Genomic DNA, 23,982 nt, shown 5'->3' on the forward strand with positions numbered 1-23,982 from the left:
TGTAGTGCATGTGGTTTGTGTGCATAGTGTGTGTGTGGTGTGTCTGTGCATAGTCTGTCCTATGTTTGTGTATGTAGTGTGTGTGTATCTGGTATGTGTGTACGTGGTGTGTGTGTGCGTGGTGTATTTGTATATGTGGTGTATGTATGTATGTAATGCATGTGGTTTGTATGGTGTGTGTGTGTGTGGGGGGGGTACCAGAGCCCTTGTGTTTCCTCAGCAGCATATCTGGGTTTTGTCCACAACAGAGGCCTGAGATAACCTCAGACAAGACGAAAGAAGGGTTGGGACTCAGTTAGAGGTTCAAGTCCACGTGGCCGGGGGCAGCCCCCGGAAGACCGCCCCGGCCTCTCTGCCGGTCTGGCCCCGCATCCCTGAGCTCACTGGTGCTCTTTCTCCCCCAGAGGAGAAGAACAAAGAGAAGGCAAAGGGAGGTGACAGCAGTACGGACGCCACGGCAGGTACTTACGTGTGAGACCCGGAGGCCTACAGAGCTCGCATCTCAGCCTGGCGCTCTGGGCTCCGCATCCACGCGGTCCAACCCGGCCTTGCGCTTCACCGCCTCGTGTGCCACGGGGGTTACAGCCTCCGAGCGGCGTGGCCAGGTGGAGAGAGTGCAGCCGGAGGGAGCCGGCTGGGAGCCGGTGTCCTCTTCTGTCCACAGAGTGACATCCAGGGTTCCCGCGCTGGCTTTCTGCGTGGCAGAGCACAGGGGGCAGGAGACGGCCACGCGGCCGGGAGAGCTGGGCATCCCTGAAGCTCCCACGCATCCCTGCCAGCGGCCCCCGCATGCACCGCGGAGACTCCTTCACTTACTCTCCTCTTCCTCCTTGGGTCTCTTTCCTCCCTTTGGTCCTGCTTTCCTTCTTCTCTTTATCCTGGAAGACTTTCTCATTCTGTGGCTTCTATTTTACGCCTTCCGTCCCCCTCTGCCCCGGTTTTTATTCTGTCTTCTCCCTCTCCCATCTCCCCTTAGCCTCACTTGCCTCTCATCCATCCTTCTTTTAGCCCTACCTGGTTCCTTTCCGTCTTCTTTCTCCAGCCTGCTGCTCTTTCTCTGTCTTGTTCTCAGCCTCCTCAACCTGGGGCCTCCTCCACCCTCCCCTCTGTCACCTCTTACCTCCCGTCCACCCCTGTGTTCCTGCCCTAGGAGACCCCTTGCCGATCCACCACTACTTCCACGGCTACCTGGCTGGTTTCAGCGTGCGCTCAGGCCGCCTGGAGAGCCGTGAGGTCATCGAGTGCCTCTATGCATGTCGGGAGGGGCTGGACTATAGGGATTTCGAGAGCCTGGGCAAAGGCATGAAGGTATCGCCCCTTCCTCTGGCCCCCTCCCTCCAGGCATGCTCCCTGTCCCTGCCCCGCCCTACCCTACCCTACCCCCTCGGCTCCCTTCCTCTCCATCCTGCTCTCAGCCCTGTCTGTGTCTGGGGCCCAGGTCCACGTGAACCCCTCGCAGTCCCTGCTCACCCTGGAGGGGGATGATGTGGAGACCTTCAACCATGCCCTGCAGCATGTGGCTTACATGAACACTCTGCGCTTTGCCACGCCTGGCGTCAGGCCCCTGCGCCTCACCACTGCCGTCAAGTGAGTGTCTGGTGGGTGGGCAAGTCACAGAACAGAGCCAGACAGTGTCAGAACTCCTTGGCCTTAGATGCCATCGACGGCTAGGCACATAATTCATCCCCTCCCCTCTGGTTTTAGGGATGGAAAACTGACCTGCCCAGTTGACAGAGCAATGCAGCAAGAAGAGTCTGGACTAGACTCAGATTTTTCAACAATGAATTCATTACTCTTTCCACTTGTTAGCTCAGATGGTGAAGAATCTGCCTGCAATGCAGGAGACCTGGATTCAATCCCTGGGTTGGGAAAATCACCTGGAGTAGGAAATGGCAACTCACTCCAGTATTCTTGCCTGGAAAATCCCATGGACAGAGGATCCTGGTGGGCCACAGTCCATGGGGTCGCAAAGAGTCAGACATGACTGAGCAGCTAACACATACTCTTCCCACCAAAGCACACTTCCAGAATTTAGGAGTTTTAATCTCTGTACCTCTGTGCTGACATGTGAAAGGGGACAGAGGAGGGTCCTGGATTGGGTGCCAGGAGTGGTGGTTTGATTGCTCAGTCGTGTCTGACTCCTTTGCAACACCGTGGACTCAACCGCCATGCTTCTCTATCCATGGGATTTTCCAGGCAAGAATACTGGAGTGGGTTGCCATTTCCTTCTCCAAGGGATCTTCCCAACCCAAGGATTGAACCCATGTCTCCTGCATTGGCAGGCGATTCTTTACTGCTGACCCACCAAGGAAGCCCTTAAGTATATTAGTTATTTAAGAATACAGATTGATTGAGGGGTCATGAAAACACAAGAGTTATAGATACAGACTTTTTACTTACTAGCTTTTTTAGTACTGAGAAAGTGCCATCAAGCAGAGATACAATAGAATGTAACTCATGGAATTGTTGTGAGAGTAAATGATACTGAGTCCAGATCAAATGCCAGCAGAGTGCCTGTTCTGCACACTTACTGAAAGTGAAAGTGAAATTGCTCAGTCATGTCTGCCTCTTTGTGACCCCATGGACTGTAGCCTACCAAGTTCCTCCATCCATGGGATTTTCCAGGCAAGAATACTGGAGTGGGTTGCCATTTCCTTCTCCAGGAGATCTTCCCGATCCAGGGATTGAACCTGGATCTCCCACATTGTAGGCAGACGCTTCACAGTCTGAGCTACCAGGGAAGATTATTACCTGAAGGCATTTTCACCACTTATTTTTTTAATATAAATTTATTTATTTTAATTGAAGGCTAGTTACTTTACAATATTGTATTGGTTTTGCCAATCCGCCACGGGTATACACCTGTTACCTGAAGGCATTTTCACCCTTTATGCTTGTAGGGAAGTTTTAAGAGCTACTGCCCTCTAGTGGGTGCATCACACAATGCAGGGGTCAGGGTTTCTGGGTTCCCTTCTCCCCTGCTCTGCCTCAGTCTGTCCAAAAGCTGTCTGAAGAGAAGCATCTCTGACTTGTCCTTATCCTGGCAGGAAGGGGTTTGGAGAGAAGGCTCTGAGCCCTGGAGAGTGATGGGCATGGTTGTCAAGCCTCCCATTTGAAGCTGTGGAAGACGGGGCCGAGTTTGGGGAATAGGGTATGGTCCTGGTGGGGAGCTGAAGGCTATGGGCAGCTGAGTTCTCGTGGACAACGATCAGTGCTCAGGATGGGCCCCGCCAGGTTCCAGTGAGAACTCCAGCTGTTAAAGGGCTCTCACCCAGCTCTGAAGGTGCCAAGGTCTTCATCCCTCAGGGACGAAGAATTGATCTCATCTCTTTCATAGGCTTAGGGGCCATGTCAGAGGGAGGGCTCTGTCTTCTGGCTTAGGATGGAGCTTTGCAAGGGGCAGCCCCACAAGGTGGGAGTTGATGCCCTCTCTGTTAACTGGCTCATCTGGATTACTCTGACCTATTACCAGGGAAGAGGCTTATCTGAGGGTTGGGAACCTGAGCTCTTCCTTTAGTAAAGCCTACGTCCTTTGTGAGGTTAAGAGGGAGGGAGGTCGTCTCATTTTTCCATTTCAGGGTTTCCATGTGGTTAGTGCTCAGAGGTTAAAGTGTCTGCCTGGAATGCGGGAGACCTGGGTTCGATCCCTGGGTCGGGAAGATCCCCTGGAGAAGGAAATGGCAACCCACTCCAGGACTCTTGCCTGGAGAATCCCATGGAGGGAGGAACCTGGTAGGCTTCAGTCCATGGGGTCGCAAAGAGTCGGACACGACTGAGCGACTTCATTTCACTTCAGTGCTACACTAATACCTCATTGAGGGGCTTCCCTGGTTGCTCAGCTGGTAAAGAATCCTCTTGCAATGCAAGAGACCCGGGCTCCATCCTGGGTGGGGAAGATTCCCTGGAGAAGGGATAGGCTACCCACTCCAGTATTCTTGGGCTTCCCTAGTGGCTCAGACGGTAAAGACTCTGCCTGCAATGCGGGAGACCTGGGTTCAATCCCTGGGTCGGGAAGATTCCCTGGAAGAGGACATGGCAACCCACTCCAGTATTCTTGCCTGGAGAATCCCATGGACAGAGGAGCCTGGTGGGCTACAGTCCATGGGTCCACAGAGTCAGACACAACTGAGCACTTTCACATGCAACTGTTCAGTCAATGCAGGTTTTCCCTAAGTTTTTTTTTTTTTTTTTTAAATCTTTCTGGAATTCTTGGAAAGCCCATCTCCTCATGGCATTGACCACTGAACAGATGGCCACCACATCTTTTTCTCTAGCTCTGTTCGCTCTCCCTAGCTCTTGAATTTCTACGTGCTTGCTGTAATCTCAGCAAGTTCTGACCCACACCTCAAACAAACGAGCTAAAGCTTAATAATGAACTTCAGTGCCTGAACCAGCCCTGCCCCCGAATTCTCTGCCTCAGTGGCGGTGTCTCTGTCCTTGCAGTCACCCTGGCTTGCAGCCTCTGACCTGCCTGGGAGCCCTCCCTGTGTTTATGCGCCACCCCCGTCAGTCATCTGGTCACCCAGACCCCTCTGCACCCATGTCTGGTATCTGCTTCCTCTTTCCTCATGTCTGTGTTAGGGCTCCAGCAGGCTGTCATGCCCACTTCTCTGGCCTCTTGAGATAGCCTCCAAACTAGTGACTGTCTAGTATTAAACTTCAGTTCCACCTCCACCCAAAGGCTAGATTAGTGATCGGAAATCCAAATGTCCATCCTCACACTTCCCTGCTGAAGAAGACATCTGTGGTTCCCTCCTGCCGCTCACAAAAATTGCGCTCGGAGCCCTGGACCATCTGTCCCAGCCTCTCCTGCTTCGTGTTCCTCTACTCCCCTCCATGTGCTCCTCACCATCCACTCAAGGGTCAACTTTTACCTCCTTCAAAGGCTGGGTCGCTTGCTACTTTTTCCCAGTATTCTTATGATCCCTGACCAAATACCCCACTCCCATCTCAGCCAGAATAACCTCTCCCACTTTGAATGCTCTGGGTTTTGTGTGTGCTCCATTTATGTGATGATGACCACGTTGGCTCTTGTTTGAAGGTTTGTGTAGAAATTCTAATTTCTCGACCAGATCATCAGTGCCAGGGCCAGCCCCCTGGTCCCCTTTGGGTCTCCTTTGGAACACCCATACCAGTGGGAAAGTCTGCTGGAGGCCAGCCCCCTGGTCCCCTTTGGCCCCCTTTTGGATCACTCATCATAGTGGGAATATCTGCTGGAGGCTGTGCTTCTGGAGTCAGCTGGACTTATTTCCCGGGAGGCTTTGATGGGATCTCTCTGGGACTGTGTGGACTGTCTCAGGCCCTGCTCCTTAGCGCACAGGAACTCAGCAGGTTGTGGGTTTGGTCCCTTCAGGGGCTCTGCATTCATGGTATCCACTGAAGCTACGCCTTCTCCCTTTTGGCTCCAGTAGTCAAGCTGGACTCACTCAGTAAAACAAATGACAATGCTTTTCGAAAAATAATTTCCCTTAGCTGAGGCAGGTGGACTGCAAGCCCTGCTCTGGAATTGCCACCTCCCCTGTGAAAGCTGCATGTTCGAGGGGGCACTTTTTTTTTTTTTTTTTTTTTGCTGCACCATGCAGCTTGTGGGATCTTAGTTCCTCAACCAGGGATTGAACCCAGGTCCACGGCATTGAAAGTGCCAAGTCCTAACTACTGGATCCAAGGAGAGACTTCTTTATAAATAAATTTGATTTGTGCAAACCCAGGTTCCACATGGTGGCTGTGGGTTAGTGGGAAGGCGTGTACTTGGAATGAGAAGAATGGGTTCAAGCCTGGACCGGGATGCATATTTCTTATGTGGCCAAGATGCTTGACCCAGGAGCTTTGGCTTCTGCTCCTTCTTCCAACAGCAGTGAAAGAAGGTTAAGTGAAAACATATGGGCAAAATGCTTCACAATGCAGCAAGTGCTCTGGGGATAGCCCTCAGATTGGCTGGAGGCTATCCTGGGAGTGTGTTCTGGAGCAGCTGTGATGTTGGTTGCTCAGGACTTAGTGCTCTTGGGAGGCTTTGTCTGGCACCAAGGTCAGAGAGGCTTCTGACGGTGGACGGTGGATGTGGTCTGAGATGGTCAGATTAGCTTGCCTACCGAAGAGTGTTTCTCTGGTACTGGACCAACTGAATGGAAGATACACCTGGGAGGAGGATGTCCTTTTTTTTTTTTTTTTAATTGTAGTTGATTTACAGTGTTGTGTTAGTTTCTGCTATACAGTAATGTAATTCAGTTATATGTATATATATATATGCCTTTTTAATATTCCTTTCCATTATGCTTTATCATAGGATATTGAACCTAGTTCTCTGTGCTATGCAGTAGGCCCTTGTTTATCCATTGTATATATAAAAGCTTACATCTGCTAATCCCAGCCTCCCACCCCATCCCTGCCCCAACCCCCTCTCCCTTGGCAACCATCAGTCTGTTCTCTATGTCTGTGATTCTGCTTGACAGATAGGTACATTTGGGTCATATTTCAGACTCCACATATAAGTGATGTGCACGCGTGCATGCTCAGTCGCTTCAGTTGTGTCCAACTCTGCGCGACCCTATGGCCTATAGGCCTCCAGGCTCCGCTGTCCATGGGATTCTCCAGGCAAAAATACTGGAGTGGGTTCCCACTCCCTTCTCCAGGGGATCTTCCCGATCCAGGAGTCAAACCCAGGTCTCTTAGCTCTCCTGCATTGGCAGGCAGGTTCTTTACCACTAGTGCCACCTGGGAAGCCTGTACATATAATTGATATATGGTATTTGTCTTTCTCTTTCTGACTTACTTCACTTAGTGTGATACTCTCTAGTTGCATCTGTGTTGCTGCAAATGGCCATCAGTTTGGTTTTTGATGACCGAGTAGCATTCTGTTGTACATATGTACCACGTCTAATTTATGCATTCACCTGTCAGTGGACATTCAGATTGTTTCCACGTCTTGGCTATTGTGAATAGTGCTGCTATAACACAGGGGTGTATGTATCTTTTGAATTATAGTTTTGTGGACATCCTTTGACACCCTTCCCACTCCCACCCCACCTTCGTTGTTGAATTTTTTTGGACACATATCTACCAGTCCAGTAGTTAAGACTCCGAGCTTCCACTGCAGGGGTCATGGATATTGAGGAACCAGGATCCCTGCATGACTTGGTGTGGCCAAAAATATAAAAAAGAAGGTGATAGATTCCCCATATAAGTGATATGTATGGTATTTGTCTTTATCGTGTTTATTTCACTTAGCATAACACCTTCAAGGTCCTTCCATATCATCACAAAAGGCAGACTGAATAGTATTCCATTGTATACATGTCACATCTTCTTGGTCCATTCATCTATGGACGGACCCTCTGGTGGTCTCTGTGTCTTGGCAACCGTGAGTAATGCTGTGTTGAACATGAGGGTGGAGCTCGTGCTCTGAGATAGTGATTTCATCTTTAGATATATACCCATATATACTCATACTTGTTTTCTTTAGATATATAACTGACTCTTTGTGACCCCATGGACTATACAGTCCATGGAATTCTCCAGGTCAGAATACTAAAGTGGGTAGCCTTTCTCTTCTCCCGGGGATCTTCCCAACCCAGTGATCGAACCCAGGTCTCCCGCATTGCAGGCGGATTCTTTACCAGCTGAGTCACAAGGGAAGCCCAAGAACACTGGAGTGGGTAACCTATCCTTTCTCCAGTGGATCTTCCCGACCTAGGAATCAAACTGGGGTCTCTTGCATTGCGGGAGGCGGGAGGATTTTTTACCAGCTGGGCTATGAGGGAAGCCCTCACATACCCACAAAGGGAATTGCACTGAGTGTGTGCTCAGTCACTCCGTCGTGTCCGACTCTTTGTGACCCAATGGTCGATAGCCCACCAGGATCCTCTGTCCATGGGATTGTCCAGGCAAGACTATTGAGGTGGGTTGCTGTTTCCTTCTCCCTGAGACCGTGATTTCATTTTCTTTAGATATGTACCCAGGAAGGGAATTGTACTGAATACACTTTTTAAAAATCAAAGAAACAAAAAAGCTCTTAGATGAAGAGCTGTGTATGTATTTACATTTCTGTAAGTTCAGTTTGTAAAATACAGTTCTATGGTCTTGGGATTGGGCATTGGTGATGTCATAGGTCAGGGTTGCCTGACCTTTTGCCCCTGCCCCTTCTCTGCAGTGGCCTCCTCCTGGGAAAGGGAATCTCCCCCTCCAGCTTTGCTGTATGTGTGTGTGGGTGGTCTGCAGAGACACTGTCCCCCTTTCCCCCCCTTTCCCTCCCTGACATGGGGTGCTCTCTGCAGAGGTGGGGGTCCCGAGTGATGGCCAGATTACAGATGATCAGGGAGCGGGTGCTGGGCTCACAGGCTGCCTCCCTCCCCTCTCCTGATGCAGGTGCTTCAGTGAAGAGTCCTGTGTCTCCATCCCTGAAGTGGAGGGCTACGTGGTGGTGCTACAGCCGGATGCCCCCCAGATCCTGCTGAGTGGCACCGCTCACTTTGCCCGCCCAGCTGTGGACTTTGAGGGACTGGAGGGGGTTCCTTTGTTCCCTGACCTCCAGATCACTTGCTCCATTTCACACCAGGTGGAGGCCAAAAAGGACGAGAGTTGGCAAGGCACAGGTAAGCATGCCTCCCAGGGAGGGGTCGGTGTCTGGAACCAACGCGAAGGAGAAAATCTGGAGCTGGACATGAGAACAATGTCACCCCACATTCGCTTTTCGAGAACACCTGGCTACTGGGAAGGAGGGCCAGTGGGAGGCCCCCAGGTATAAGGAGGTTGTCAGGTAGTGACCTTCTTGACAGCAATGCTGGCAGCTCTCAGGGGATGACCTGGGAAGGGGAGGCGGAGCGGCCAGGAGGTGGGCCCTTCAGCTCTGACCCGACCCCGACTCCCTCCTGTCCAGTGACAGACACTCGCATGTCAGACGAGATTGTGCACAACCTGGATGGCTGTGAGATCTCCCTGGTGGGGGATGACCTGGATCCCGAGCGGGAGAGTCTGCTCCTGGACATGGCATCCTTGCAGCAGCGAGGCCTGGAGCTCACCAACACATCCGCCTACCTCACCATTGCCGGTCAGTGGGGCCCGAGAGCCGGTCCTCTTTTCTTGGGACGCCCCCGTCCATGACCGAGTCTCTGGGGAGCCCAGAGGGTCCTCCTTCCAGGCCCAGGAATGTGACCAAGTGCCCCCTTGCACCTTGCCCACCTGGAGGGCCTCTGGCTTCCAGATTGTCCCTAGAGGCGGGGGCCGGGGTTTGGAATCCTGGTGGTTCTTTCCCAGCGTCTCTGTCCAGCGCAGCTCACCTCTGCTCTGGGCTCCACTCTTCTCTGGCTCAGGCTCTGAGCAGCTTTCTTATTCTCTGGCCATTTGCTACTCACCATCTTCTCTGTCTTCCATCTCACTGATCTCTTGGATTCTGCGTAGCTTTTTTTTTTCTTCTAATATTTATTTATGTGGCCGTGCTGGGTCTTAGTTGGTGGCACGCCGGGTCTTTTTTAGTTGCAGCATGCGGGGTCTTTAGCTGTGGCATGCAGACTCTTTAGCTGCAGCATGCGAACTCTTTAGCTGCGGCATGTGGGACCTAGTTCCCTGACCAGGGATGGAACCCGGTCCCCTTCACTGGGAGCATGGAGCCTTAGCCACTGCACCCCCAGGGAAGTTCCTAAGTGCTCATCTCTTAATGTTTGGTGGTAATGACTTGGCAGCTTTCCAGGGAAGCCTGCTCCTCTCCAAAGGACCCTCTGTTGGGGAGAATAGAAGATGGGGTGGCCGGTCCCCTCCTGTTTCCATTCCGTTCCAGAGCCTCATGGAGGGCTTCTGTGTTTGCTCTTCACCGTCTCCCCGCTGCTGCCTCCTCCCTCTGTCCTGCATGCGTCCCTGTTTTCCTTCTCTCCATCCCTCCTTCCAGCTTGCAAAGGAAGGCAAATGGAGCCTCGGTTTCTCTGTCCCAGTCAGTCAGAGCTGGCGGGGTGCTGGGGAGCTTCTCTCCCTCTGAGGACTCCTGTTGAGTTAAGGGGCCTCCTCGCTGGCTCCTGCTCTGAGCCGCTTCCGGTTCCCAGGGGTGGAGAGCATCACCGTGTACGAAGAGATCCTGAGGCAGGCGCGTTATCGCCTGCGACACGGAGCAGCCCTCTACGCCAGGAAGTTCCGGCTCTCCTGCTCAGAAATGAATGGGCGTTACTCCAGCAATGAATTCATCGTGGAGGTAACCTGAGCCCCCTCCCTTCCAACGCCCCCCCCAGCCCCCTCCCCGGGCGTGGAGCCGGGATGGGGTGCGGACTGAGCCCCCTGGTGGTTGGGGATGGAAACTGCAGCTCGGGCAGGGGACTCCTTGATCCGGGCTGTGGGTAGAGAAGGAGGGGAAGCTGGGGCGGGGGCAGGGGTGAAGAGATGGGCCTCCGAGGGCTAGAGGCGGGGGAGAAGGAAGAGTGCCCACTGAGCCCGTGCTCACCCCAGGTCAGCGTCCTGCACAGCGTGAACCGGGTGGCCCACCCCAGCCACATGCTCAGCTCCCAGCAGTTTCTGCACCGCGGTCACCAGCCACCGCCTGAGATGGCTGGACACAGCCTGGCCAGCTCCCACCGCAACTCCAGTACGTAAGGCTGGGTGGGGCCAGGGGCAGGTGGGCACAAGCATTCTCCTCCCACCTCTGGGGGTGGTGGGTGAGGAGGAAGGGATGGAGCCATGGATTCTGTGAAACCTGGCGTGGTTGATGGTTCTGATCCAATCCCTTCACCCCTGGCTCATTCGCTTTCCCTAGTGGAAAGCGCGAGCCCTGGGTCATCACAGGGTCACTCATATCCCGGCTGATGGTCAGTACGGGTGTAGTCTTTGTTGTTGGTGCTGCCAATAATATCAAGTCAGCCCCGGACTTCAGGATCTTCAGTAGTGACGCTATCACGTATTAAGCACCTACAATATCATTAAGAATACAATTATAAGGTGGATACAGTTTCTATTCTAAATAAGGTTGGTGCTATTGCTTGTCAAATTATGTGCTATATGGCAACCCACTCCAGTACTCTTGCCTGGAAAATCCCATGGACGAAGGAGCCTGGTAGGCTGCAGTCTGTGGGGTCGCTAAGAGTCGGGCACGACTGAGCGACTGAGCGACTTCACTTTTCACTTTCATGCATTGGAGAAGGAAATGGCAACCCACTCCAGTGTTCTTGCCTGGAGAATCCCAGGGATGGCGGAGCCTGGTGGGCTGCTGTCTATGGGGTCGCACAGAGTCGGACACGACTGAAGTGACTTAGCAGCAGTAGCAGCAGCATAAAGTCATAAGGCTACTTCTGAAACAAAATATGCAAACATGTGAAGTGTTACATCCAAATGGACTGATGCCCTTCAGAGCCATCTTGTTCCTTGGCCAAGGTTGCTTACTAGTGATGCAATTTTTAATGCATGATTTGAGCTGCTTAATTATAGAAAAATTAGAAACTATAAGTGTAAAGAAGAAAAGTCATCCATAATTCCACCACAGTTGACCCATTGTTAATAGGGTCTCAACCCAGTTTTTGCCTATGTGACTGTTTTCTTTTCTTCTTTTAACAAACATGAGATCAAACTATTTTGTAACCTAATATTTACACCTAATATTATAAATTGAGTCTTCACATTGTTAAAAACTGCAATGATTCTGATGTTGCTGGAAATGATTTTTGGAATCCCTTTTTTAGCATTGCTTTCAAAGTCAGTTCATGAGATGCATTTATTTTTGTTACTTTCAGGCCTAGTTCAGTATTACCCAACATCAGAATCCACTTTTGTCAGAATTGGCTCTGGATAGCATTTTGCATTTGTACATGTAAAACCCACTCCGGAAAGGCAGAGATGTGTCATGTATTAGGAAAAGTCAGGGACTTCCCTGGAGGTCCAGTGGTTAAGACTCTCTGCTTCCACTGCAAGGGGCACAGGTTCGATCCCTGTTCGGGGAACTAAGAGGCATAGCCAAAATAAAAGAGATTAACAAAAAGTCAAAAGGCGAGTTGCAGGCTCTGAAGGCAATTCCCTGAGGAGTTCCAAACACACTTTCTTGGAACAAGGTTATGGTGACTCACTGAGCCCTAACCTGAAAGGACAGCTCTCTTGTCAACCATGTAATTATTAAGAATAGTGAGCACATTGGTGTGCCAAGCTCTTTGCCCGTGAATTTTACACCTATTAACCCAGTGAGTCATTACAGACAACAGATGAAATAGGCACTAGAATCATCACCTCTAAAGGCAAGGAAACGAGACCAGAGAGGTTAAGTACCTTATCCAAGATCACACAGCAGAAGTATGGTGGAGCCAGGATTCGAGTCCAGCCAGCAGAATTCCAGAACCTGTGCTCTAGCCATCATGCTTCATATCCTCTCCATGTTAGATGCTTAAAAAAAAAAGTCTCATCACTTTATAGTTGCACCTAATTTGGGGGAGCCTTTGAGGGCTTCCCAGGATGTCTCTGACTGAGGCTGGCTCCTGGGCACCCCTCAGAATTCAGTCTGGTTTCCTCTCCTTGGGCAGCGGCCCCCACTGTGCTGTCTCTTGTGTTTGCTTCTCCCTGGGACTGGGTCCTCTCACCCTTGCTCTCCCTGAAAACAACTGCAGACACCTTTTAATTGTTTTCCTGTGATGCCTACAGCAAAGCGGATGGAAGTAGGGGTGAGGAGGGAGTGTAAGGCATAAGCAAGCTGCAAGGTTCTAGGAAGCTTCACACAATCTTGAGAGACATGTAAGTGAACTCGACCTGCTTTTGTTAAATAGGCTTTTGAGGCCATGACTCCCTAGCTCTTCTTCCAGTTCTTTCCTTGGCAATCATCCCACTCAGCCTTGTTGGGGTTGGATACTGGGTCTACCACTCAGATTAGGCTCAAAGTGGGTCCTGGTTGGCATTTTTGTTGGGCTCAGTAACTCTCATCCTTGTTTTCTCTGCTTGCTCTGAGATCCCACTTGAGAGCAGCAGCCTGCTTTTCCTTTCCCCTGATTTTGGCCTGAGTAGGGTACAGAGTTCATAGTTCACCCGAGGGCCTTGGTGATTGACAGCTCCTGAACTTATCAGGAGATCCATTTTGTCCATGTACCTTTCCTGACTCTTCAAAGTGTCCCCTTTCTCTCCCTTCCCTCCAGCCCTGAGAGTGGAGTAACAGAATCGTGGTTTAGCGATTTCAAACTACTCTGACCATGCGAAAAAGGAAGAGATAGAATTCTCTCCAGTGGGATGGGAGGTTCATTTCTCTGAAGCGCCTAAGTGCACCAGGAAAGAGTTCAGTGTGAACTGGCACAGTCAGCCAAGGAAGGTCTGCTGGCACAGTCAGAGCTTGACCTTGAATCTGGAGGGTGGAAGCGAGTCTGGATGGACATGAGAGAGAACAAGAGTGTGAGAACTGGGGAGGGGCAGGGGTGGCTCGGGGGTTGTGTTTGGAGAGAACGAGGCTGCCTGAGAAGGGTAAGATGAGCGATGAAGACAAGATTTATCCAGTCCTGCCAAATTTTGATGCACACCAGAGTCGCCTGGGAGCAGTAAAAAACACTTAGTGCCTCGGTCACACCCCATACCAATTCAATCAGAGGTCTGGGGTGGGAAGCCAGGCTTCAGCGGGTTTTTAAAGATTCTCAGGTGATTCCAACGTGCAGTCAAGTTAGGAATTATTTCCTTGCTTTGTTACCGACAAGTATTTGAAACTTTGTGGAGAGACCCACAGCGTAGTAGGATGAGAATAGAAAATGAAGTTGGACGTGAGGCAGAAAGGACAATGATGGAAGAAGATGAAGCCAGGGAATAAGTCAGTTCATAAAACACATGCTGTGAGATACTGCACAATTGCTTGAGTGGCCAGAATTTGGACCTGAGCTTCCTTGGAGAAAATCTGAGCAGATAGGAAAGTCATATGATGGGACCCACCAGTGCTTCCGGTTGGAGGTTTCTCCCCAGGCTCTGCAGAAAGGGGGCTCCACGCAGGGCTGTGGACAGGGCATCCACGGTGCCTTACACTCACATGGAACCAGGGGTTTCACATGGGCTACTGGCTAGAACTCAAACACTCCTTCCTGTTGGCCTTGGAGGTCACTTGAGGCCAGAGTCGACTACTTGGAGCTAATGCAGTAAGAAAGGTTGATGATGTTTCCTGAACTCTTGGTTTCCGTCTGTAGCTAACTTAAAAATCCTCCCATCTCCCTGGCCTCCTGGCTCAGTTTAAACTAATTAACTGTGCTTGTTTGCCTGCACATGCAGTGTCTGCACTTCGTCTTTCCTGTGGTCATTTCTGATGGCCGGCAGTCAGCTTGTCACTTCCTTCACCAGGCCAGGGGCTTAGAGGGACAAATGCATTTGATTAGGGCACAGAGCAGAAGCTCTGGCTCTTCGTCATTGTGGCTGTGGAGCCAGTTCACCCGCTGTGACCTCCACCCTGAGGAGGGGTTTTTACTTCTACAGCCTGAGCTTGGCTACGGGGGGTATTCTGCTGGTGGGGGTCACTGTTCTGGGATCCTGCCCCACTGAACTGGAGACCCCAGAGGGGCTTTTTCCTGCAGAGGAGCCGACAGGCCAGCTCAGCCTCCCCTCTCCTCCTCCTCCATCCCCAGGCAGTTGAGAAACACTCATCCAGCCAGGCTCATCTTTCCCCAGAGCCGGCGCCCAGGGAGCCCGCCTCCATTGCTCTGCAGAGTCAGTTGTCATTGGCCCCAAATGGGCTATGGGTCGGGTCAGACTGGGGACCGACTTGGCAGAGCACCATCAGGGCGGCCTCGGGTGGCATGAGGCCAGTGCGGCTGCTCCCACACCTGCTTGTGTTTCCACACCGGGCTGGCTCTGGAGCATGTGGCAGCGTGTGCGTGCACTCTCTGCTGGAGTGCACCAGGGTGTGCCCCACTCTGTCTGCTTCCCTGTGCTCTGCTCCGTCTCTGGCCACGTGAGTCTTGGAGGCTGTGGGTAAACTCGTGTGTGTGTGCGTGTGAGTGAGACGCATATACTAACAGCCCCTCAGCAACGGGATCGCCCAGGGTGTGGGTCCCACACAGCCTCTCTGGTCAGTGAGGCACTGCTCCTACGTGGCTGGCAGGAGTGGGCACCCATGTGGGGTGTAGTCACCCAGCTGCCCGTGAGGGCACTGGGCCTGGGGGCACGCCTGTGGGGTCTCTACCTCCACCTGCTGTCCGTGGGGCTGTGGGCTCCTCTGTTTTGCCTCCTCCTGCTTCTCCGCGTGCTGTCCGTGTGTGTGCAGGAGCTGGGCAAGGCTGTGCTCACGGCTGCTGCCTCTGTGGCCGTCTGGATCCAGGTCTGTGGAGGGTACATTGTCCTGCAGGGGCTTGCCTGGACTGCCCAGCTGGTGGGGAGCTGGGTGGCGCTGCACGTGTGGCTCTGCTGTGCCTTGATGGAGACCCTCAGGCACGTCCTTTCCATCCTGCCGTGTGAGCAGGCCATCAGGTGGCTGGTGCGGGCAGGCGTGCTGGTCAGCAGAGGCCTGGCGCGGGTGCGGGGCGTGGCGACCCTGGTCCAGGTGTGCACCCACACGCTCTTCCTGGGCGTGTACCTGTGTCTGCACGTGTGCTTTGCCGCCATCAGCTCCAAGGTCCGAGTGAGGGTGCACGCCCCGCTCTGGGTCTCCCTGCCCTTTAGGGTCCACGCCCCACTGAGCCTGGGCTTCAGAGTGAGGCTGCAGGCCCAGAGGCACGACAGGGCCCAGGGGACGGGGGGTGCATCCCGAGGGGAGCAGAGCCCCCCGGTGTCCGGGACGCCCCCTGTGTCTAGGACGCCCCCCGTGTCCAGGAGGCTCGAGCCCACAAGGAGACGGGAGGCATCACGGAGCAGGGGTGAGCTCTGTCCAGGTGGGTACTTGAAGGGGCTGCTTCTACCTCTTGGTCCTGTCCCCAGCCTTGGGTGTCAGGCCACACTTGGAGCCCACTTCTCCTCTTCAAATGAAGGAGAACATTCTCTCCTCTTGTATCATCAAGTCTGTGTGGCCACCTCTGTCCTTTCCCCTCTGGGCTCCTGGGACCTCCTTCCTGGACTGCATGGTCCCCAGGGAAGGCGCAGGCAGAGGACCTGGGCAGGGTCCAGGCCTTGCCCTCTGTCTGCCAAGCCCAGAACCGCTCAGGGCAACATTGGGCTGAGGGCCCTTCTCCTCCCCCTGCCCTTCCTCATGCGCAGACCTCCTCCCTCCCTCAGGCTCTCAGTCCCTCCAGCCACCCCCTTCCCTCCCCGTCTCTGCCCTTCCCTGGGTGAAAGTGAAAAGAGAAAGTGATATTCGCTTAGTCGAGTCTGACTCTTTGCAACCCCTTGGACTGTAGCCCGCCAGGCTCCTCTGTCCATGGGATTCTCCAGGCAAGAATATTGGAGGGTTGCCATTCCCTCCTCCAGGGGATCTTCCCGACCCAGGGACTGAACCCCGGTCTCCTGCATTGAAGGCAGACTCTCTCCCCATGGGACTCTGCTTCTCTTCCAGCTTCTACAGTGGAGACCTCTCTTCTGGGCCATCATGGACCCTCTCTCTTGTTCAGAGATGCGCTCTCCCCAGGCCCCTGACGCCCTCCTGCCATCCCCTCCCCCCTCCCCCGCCAGCAGAGTTGGCTCAGGTGTGCCTGGCTCTTTCTGCAGTGGTCCCCAGTGCGGCGACCCTCATCATCGTGGTGTGCGTGGGCTTCCTGGTGCTCATGGTCGTCCTGGGTCTCGTGCGCATCCACTCGCTGCACCGCCGCGTCTCGGGGGCCAGCGGGCCTCCCGGGGCCTCCAGCGACCCCAAGGACCCCGATCTCTTCTGGGATGACTCCGCTCTCACCATTATCGTGAACCCCATGGAGGTGAGTGGGGGGTCTGGCAGAGTCAGGGTGCAGCTGGGGCGCACTCCCAGCAGGAAGACTCCCAATGAGCACCTCCCCTCCACCCTTCCCTAGTCCTACCAGAGCCGGCAGGTCTGCGTGGCGGGCGCTGCGGGCGGCCAGCCGGACGACGAGGACAGCAGCGACTCAGAGGCAGCCGACTCGCCCAGCAGCGACGAGAGACGCATCATCGAGACCCCCGCTCACCGCTACTGAGGCCTCTGCCCTTCCCCAGACAGAGAATTCTGTCTCGGTGAGACAGACACACCCAAGAGACAGAAGGACCTTCTTAGAGGAGAGAGACCAGGTGGGGTGGAGGAGAGAGCTCTTAGGAGTCCTCTCCTAATCTCAGAATCCGGGGGCCCACCAGAGCCCGCCCCCTCCCCCTCAGCTCCCAGCCCACCCCCGCTCCGGGCCTCTGGGCTCCTACTCCCGGGTGGGGGAGATTCTGGCTGCCTTCTCTGTCGCCAGGCAGCCACCCCCTTTGCTGATCCACGTCTGTCTCTTCCCCCACCGGCCCCTGTGCTGTATGCGGGGGAGGGACTGAAGGAAACCTTGTCCGCTGCCCTTACCTTCTCTCCTGTCCACGGGGCCCCCTGGCCGGGCATTCTCTGCTTCTCTTAATGAGCCCCCCCTTTCCATTTCACTCTGGTGATCCCCTCCTCTCCTGGCCCCCTTCCCTCCTCTTCCTCTCCTGTCCCCGCCTCTCCGAGGCCTGGCTGTGGCCCGGGTTGTAGGGGTGGGAGTGGGTGGGGGCCCCGGCTGGATTATATATAATGTATATTTTTTCATGTTGTTGTGAGCGCAGCCCCTGTGTTCTGTGTGCAGCTCACCTTGTGTGCGTGTGGCATCGTCACGTCCTGGGGTGGGAGTGGGGGGGTCGGGTGGTGGGTATGTGAGGGAGGGGACACACCCTAGGGTTTTCAAATAAAACAACTGGAAAAAAGCCTGGTCAGCTGCCTCTGGCCTGCTTGATCCCTGGGGGGCGCTCTGTGGGTGGCCGCTCTGGGGTCTCTGAGCTGAAGTGAGGGGCAGGGCTGGTTTTCTGGGTGCTGTCGCCAGGATCGGATGGCTCCCACTGCACCCCAGGAAGAGTACAAACAATTGAGGGGGTGCTGCATAAGCCAGGGCTTTGTGGAGGGACATTGTCATCACCCCCATCTCTTGAAAATTTTCACCTGGGGTGCCTGTGTGCCTAGCCCCAGGGGAGTTGAGGGGGAAAGGGCAGGCAACCCTGCTATGTGTTTTTTAAAAGGGGGTTTCCCTTTTAAAAATTAATTAATTGATTAATTGTTGGCCACACCTTGCGGCATGTGGGCTCTTAGTTCCCCCACCAGGGATTGAACCTGTGCCCCCTGCAGTGGAAGCACAGAGTCTTCACCATGGGACCAGCAGAGAAGTCCCAGTCCTGCTGTTTGTAAGAGAGAACGGGCTCTGAGAGGTGTCCCCCAGATAGAAGGGGCAGGAACCAGATAGAGTTATTTCAGAAGAGCGTGCTGTAGACGGAGTATCCTTCCTATGGTGTCCTGGCCCCAGGGAGGACCAGGGACCCAGATCTTAATTACTGTGTGTGAGATGAGGGGCTTAGAGTATCAGTCATGTTACCCCAGGTGGCACAGTCAGTAAGGAATCCACCTGCCAATGCTCTCGGGTTTGATCCCTGGGTTGGGAAGATCCCTTGGAGAAGGAAATGGCAACCTACTTCAGTATTCTTGCCTGGAAAATCTCATAGACAGAGGAACCTGACAGGCTATAGTCCGTGGGGTCACAAAGAGTCAGACATGACTGAGCACATAGGCGTGCGTGCGCATACACACACACACTCACACATATGTTATCCCTACTTCTCTGTGGTCCTTGTGGACACAACAGGGTTGGGGTGGAGCTTACTGGCTCACCGCTCTGCCACCCATGCCTGGTCTTCCCTCTGCCAGGCACCCATCCTGGCCCCTGGCTTCAGCTACTGGCCATGTGTTGATGTCCACCCAGACCTCCTGCCCAACTACCTAGTGGCATCTCCACGAGGGTGTCCTGTACTTCAGATGCAACCTTGGCCCAGATTCTGCTCCGTCCGTTTTGCCTTTCTCCCAGTTACCTGAGCCAGAGACCTGGGAGTGGGTTGGGATTTCTCCCTCTCCCTTAACCTCATGTCCACATGGTGACTAACCCTCTCATTTTTACTTTTTACCCCTTAAAATCTCTCCAATGTCTTTTTCTCCCCAGCACCCCATTGCTGGTGCTGCCTTGGTTTATATCGTCCTCAGTACATGCCTGGTCTGTTGCAAGAGCCTATTACATGTCGCCTACCTGCCTCCTACCTCTTCTCCTTGCCTCCAGTGTTTTGCTCCACTCCACCTGCCTCTGGGTTGGAGTGGCTTTTCTAAAGTACAGGTTCTCCTCCTGGAACCTTCCCTACTTCCAAATCACTGTCAGGGTCAAGTTTGGACACCTTGAGAGGCCCCTCAACCGCCCCCCACCACCAATCTTCCTGGCCCTCCCTGCCACCACCCCTGCACATCTAAGTACCAATCACACAAACCACTAGTCTTTCCCCAAACCTGCCCTGCTGCTTCTTGCCTCTGTCTTTGCATGTACCATTCAGTCTGTCTAGTGTGCTCTTTCCCCTTTGTGTGCCTAGCCATCTTGTCCTTATCACTCAAGACACAGTGTTGCCTCTTCCAGGAAGTCTTCTGTGCTCTGGCACCTCTTGTTCACACCTCCATCACAGCCCTCTTCGCTACATGGTGGTTCACATCTGTCTCCACCACCAGACTGAATATGTCCTCAGAACTCACACAGGGTCTGGTGCACAGTAGGGCCTCTGAAGGATGAATGAGATGCGTGTGGCTCTCAGATTGATTCTATGAGAAAAGATGAATTGGTAGGAGGGGAGAAGGGAGTTGCTCTGGTGGCCCTCTGGCCTGGGGGTGTCAGTGCACAGAGGACAAATGTGACCCAGCAGGTGCCTGCAGAACCCTCTCCTGGAGGGGCCCTTGTGGATGCCAAGGTCATGTTTCCATGTCTGTGGCAATAACATGTGGGAGGCAGCCTGCCTGTTCTCCCTGGAGCTGCTCAGAGCAATGGCTCAATGGGCAGAGCCTTCAGATAGTGAAGCCTCAGTGCTAACAAGGTGTGAGAGTGAGATTTTAGTCGTTGGTCTTAAACTTCAGGGAAATCACCCCTCTTCTCCTTCCGTCCCTCCTGGTCCTCACGCACCCACAGCTTCCCACACAGAGCAGTGGAGTCCAGTGTTTGCCCTCCTGCTCAGTCACTCAGTCATTTCTGACTCTGCGACCCCATGGACTGTAGCCTGCCAGGATCCTCTGTGCATGGAGTTCTCCAGGCAAGAATACTGGAGTGGGTTGCCATTTCCTACTCCAGGGGGTCTTCCTGACCCAGGGATAAAACCCACATCTCCAGGTTTTCTGCACTGGCAGGTGGATTCTTTACCATTAGCACCACCAAATGGGAAGCCCATTTGCCCCTGGAGCCCCCACAGTGTGGCCAAGACTCAGGACCCGGGGTCTTCATTCAAGTTCAAGCCCCAGTTCTTGGGAGCAGGTGGGGCAAGTACACACATCGGCAGCACAGAGTACATTTCTTAGCGTCTGCCCAGTTCCGGCCTCCCAGGATCATCCATCTCTGGGACCCACCGAGGTTTCTTCTGAAATGCACCCTTTCTGCATTCGTTTCCTGGGGACTCTCCAGGGTCATGGACCACTGACTGTGTCTTACAGGTACAGCCTTTCCTGTCCCTCCTGTTCATCCCTAGTGCTGACACCCCAGATGCCAGCCCATGGCTGCCAGAACCTCCTGACATGACAGCGGGGCAGGTGGTCATGTCACCATGGAGTGGGTGGGTGCCTGGAGAAGACTTTGAAGCCCACGTGCCCCCACATTGCCCCAAGTGACCACTCTTGCTTGTGGACTCATTCTCCTCTCTCAGTCTCTCTCTCTCTCTCACACACACATTGGAAATGGGAATCAGGAGTGAGGCAAGATGCCGACTCCCATTGGGCAGAGAAGGGGCGGCAGGCAGGAGTCCAAATGGGTTTCTATTTTGTTGCTCAAGATCTCCTGGAAAGTTCTCCAACCTCCCTCACAGAACCTCTGAAAGCCTCAGGATGCCAGGACTTGGGCAGGGGTTCCCATTTCTTTCCTCATGTAATTTGATACAGCAAACATCTCCTTTGGCCTCATTCGGATCTTCTCTTTCGCACTGAAAGCCTGTTTTCCTCTTAAGTCCATTCTCTGCAGTGAAAATTGATGAGCTTCCTGGAAAGTGCGTGATGGAGAGCCAGATCCTTGAGAGAAGCTGTAGTGGCAGAGACGGTAACCAAGTGATCAAGAATCAAGTGTCTGCATCCTATTACTAGACCAGAGACCTGAACGCTCACCTTTGTGTCTTCTGGGAAGTGGACATACACGCACACACACACACCAGGGCTCTGACCACGTCAGGATTCCACCACACTGCAACCTTTCCACGATCCTAAAACCTGCATTTTGGCAGCTGCCAGCCCCTGCCTTGGGGGCTTTGCTGGGACAGGTCAGGCATGACATGTCTGCTCCCAGTCTCCTAGCACCCGTGGAAGAGCTCATATTACCTTCACATTTTAATCTCCATGTCCCCCCAAAATATGTCCTCTGGTTCCCCTTGGAGTTCCTCTGGACCAGTCACCTAGACCCTGGTCTTTCCTGGTGGCTCAGATGGTAAAGAATCTGCCTGCAATGCAGGAGACCTGGGTTGGATCCCTGGGTTGGGAAGACCCCCTGGAGGAGGGAATGGCAACCCACTCCAGTATTCTTGTTGGGAGAATCCCATGAACAGAGGAGCCTGGTGGGCTACAGTCCATGGGGTTCCAAAGAGTTGGAGACGACTGAATGACCAACACACACACACCTAGACCCTAGGACGTTCCCAGGGTGCCTGTAGCATGAGCTGAGCTTGCATCCTCAGTGCTCCTCGGTGCACTGTGGGCTCTGGGCGTCCTGCACTCTGCCTCCCGGGAAGCCCTCTTTTCACCCAGCGACCTGCTGAGGTCTCCCGCTCCGGGGCGCCCCCTCCTGGAAAGACGAGGAGCGGCAGGAAGGGAGCCGGTGCGGAGGGAGATGGGTGAGTCCAGGGCAGCGGGCAGGCGCATCAGAGACGGAGGGACTGGCACGCTTATTTTCATCGCGCTGGTGTCGCTGCGTCTTCCGCGGCACCACGCTGCTGTCTCTCCCTAAAATAACCTCGTTCTACAGGAAAAGGACAGATGAGGTTTAAATTTAGCAACGGTGGGTGGGAGGGGGTGGGGGAATGCAGACTCTGGGATGTGGTGGGGCAGGCTTTGTCATTGAAGGAATTGGAAGCCGGTGATGCCTGCCTGAAGATTCTCAATCACAGGATAAGGGAATGTCCAGCCCGAATGTAATGTCCAGTCTCGAAGACCTGCCCTAAATATCCGAGGTTCTCACCCCAAGTCTGCAGTCCCGCCCACCTCCCCACCAGACGTGATCTTTTCCCTTAAACAGCTGAGTTGGGGTTATGCTGCCATTTCTCCACGGGCTTCTGCGTGGCTGGTTCTTTGGGGAGAGGCTGTTAAAGGGCAAAAGCAGAAGTTGAGAAAACCCCCGATTTTCAGTTGGCCTAATGAAGGGAGAGGAGTCTTCCTGGGCTCAGGGCGCCACGGACAGGGAGAAGTCCAAAAGGCATAGGAGCTGGAGAGACGGTGATGTCACTTGCGAATGGCAGCAGGGCAAAGACCCAGGCACCAGGCCCAGGTGACTCAATTGCCTAGTCCCCCTGGTAGTTCTGCAGCCCCCCACAGACCACCCAGCCAATGACCCTCCACCTCGGGGCCTGCTCTTCCTGCATCATCTTGCTGTTTTGAGGAAATTCCAAAGCACAGGGGGCACCTCCTGCCAGGGATGGTATGGGGAGGAGGAGTAAAGGAGGAGGGAGGAGGGACTGAGGAACCCCGACCCCCACCCCCCACCCCTATGTTCACATCTCAGCAACTTAGTGTTCAGCCTTGGTCTTCAGCTTCTCTAAGTGATGGCTCACTGGCTGTCAAAAGAATTGCTTACTCCGAGGGTTCAGTGAGGCTTCAATACGATCACTTTTTCTGGCCCACGCCATGAACAGCCTAGGAGAGGCTTGCACCGACATGAAGCGCATGCACCCACCAGTGCTTCAGAGTACTTCAGTCACTGGTTTGCCAAGAAATTCCCAGGGCGCACTGCTCCAGGGACCCATGCACTGACCTCTTCAAGCACTACCATCAGTGTGTTCAGATCAGAAAGCAATAAAGGAGAAGGAGATTCCTGGTGAAGGACGGGAGTTCATGGGTCATCGCAAAGAAAAGCCTGAAAGCTCTTCTTGACCTTGACAGTCACCTTGAAAATGGACGTCTCAAATCAGGAAATTGGGACTCTGGTTCTTGTCAGTTAGAACTGAAGATAGCATCGATTTGATTAATTTAGGAGAGAGGCGTTTCCTTTCCTCCTTGATATTTTTCTCTCACTTGTAAAAGATGACCGTCACTCTTTGCTTTGAGATTTCTGGCTTTGGCATCTCAGCAGGAACTCGGTGTTCTAAATAATGGGATTTGGGGGGATTATGGTTGTAATACTTGGTCTGGGGTCAGTTTTAAATATGTCTTGTATGAAAACACTCGTAACCTTTTCAGGATGTCTAAGATTGCCTGACCTTGAGTCATTCTTTGAAGAACTTTACAGACACTCTACTGGGGTTATTTGTTCTTGGAAGTAACTGGTTCAGTTCAGTCGCTCAGTCGTGTCCGACTCTTTGCGACCCCACGAATTGCAGCACGCCAGGCTTCCCTGTTCATCACCATCTCCAGGAGTTCACTCAGACTCATGTCCATCGAGTCCGTGATGCCATCTTGCCATCTCATCCTCTGTCGTCCCCTTCTCCTCCTGCCCCCAATCCCTCCCAGCATCAGAGTCTTTTCCAATGAGTCAACTCTTCACATGAGGTGGCCAAAGTACTGGAGTTTCAGCTTCAGCATCATTCCTTCCAAAGAAATCACAGGGTTGATCTCCTTCAGAATGGACTGGTTGGATCTCCTTGCAGTCCAAGGGACTCTCAAGAGTCTTCTCCAACACCACAGTTCAAAAGCATCAATTCTTCGGCGCTCAGCCTTCTTCACTTAAGATCTCTTTTCTCTGAGGGAACTAGTGCTCCAGAAAGGGTTCCCAGCACAATAGT

At 53.4% G+C, this 23,982-nt stretch overlaps 1 protein-coding gene and 1 pseudogene across 1 annotated transcript in view; both read left to right on the plus strand.

Moving 5' to 3' along the window:
* The window catches only part of CLSTN3 (calsyntenin 3), a 30,138-nt gene extending 12,419 nt beyond the window's left edge, over nucleotides 1-17,719 (plus strand). The window contains exons 10-18 of the mRNA XM_040235059.1: nucleotides 405-461; nucleotides 1,151-1,308; nucleotides 1,439-1,587; nucleotides 8,362-8,588; nucleotides 8,873-9,043; nucleotides 10,029-10,174; nucleotides 10,426-10,561; nucleotides 16,546-16,748; nucleotides 16,842-17,719. Of these exons, the coding sequence (XP_040090993.1) occupies nucleotides 405-461; nucleotides 1,151-1,308; nucleotides 1,439-1,587; nucleotides 8,362-8,588; nucleotides 8,873-9,043; nucleotides 10,029-10,174; nucleotides 10,426-10,561; nucleotides 16,546-16,748; nucleotides 16,842-16,982 (1,388 nt within the window). The 3' untranslated portion in view covers nucleotides 16,983-17,719. The remainder of the gene's footprint in view (nucleotides 1-404; nucleotides 462-1,150; nucleotides 1,309-1,438; nucleotides 1,588-8,361; nucleotides 8,589-8,872; nucleotides 9,044-10,028; nucleotides 10,175-10,425; nucleotides 10,562-16,545; nucleotides 16,749-16,841) is intronic.
* Nucleotides 17,720-22,837: 5,118 nt separating this feature from the next.
* Nucleotides 22,838-23,516, plus strand: LOC120858759 (annotated as a pseudogene).
* Nucleotides 23,517-23,982: the final 466 nt, after the last annotated feature.

Source organism: Oryx dammah, unplaced genomic scaffold (assembly GCF_014754425.2).
Source record: "Oryx dammah isolate SB20612 unplaced genomic scaffold, SCBI_Odam_1.1 HiC_scaffold_29, whole genome shotgun sequence".
NCBI classification, from domain to species: domain Eukaryota; kingdom Metazoa; phylum Chordata; class Mammalia; order Artiodactyla; family Bovidae; genus Oryx; species Oryx dammah.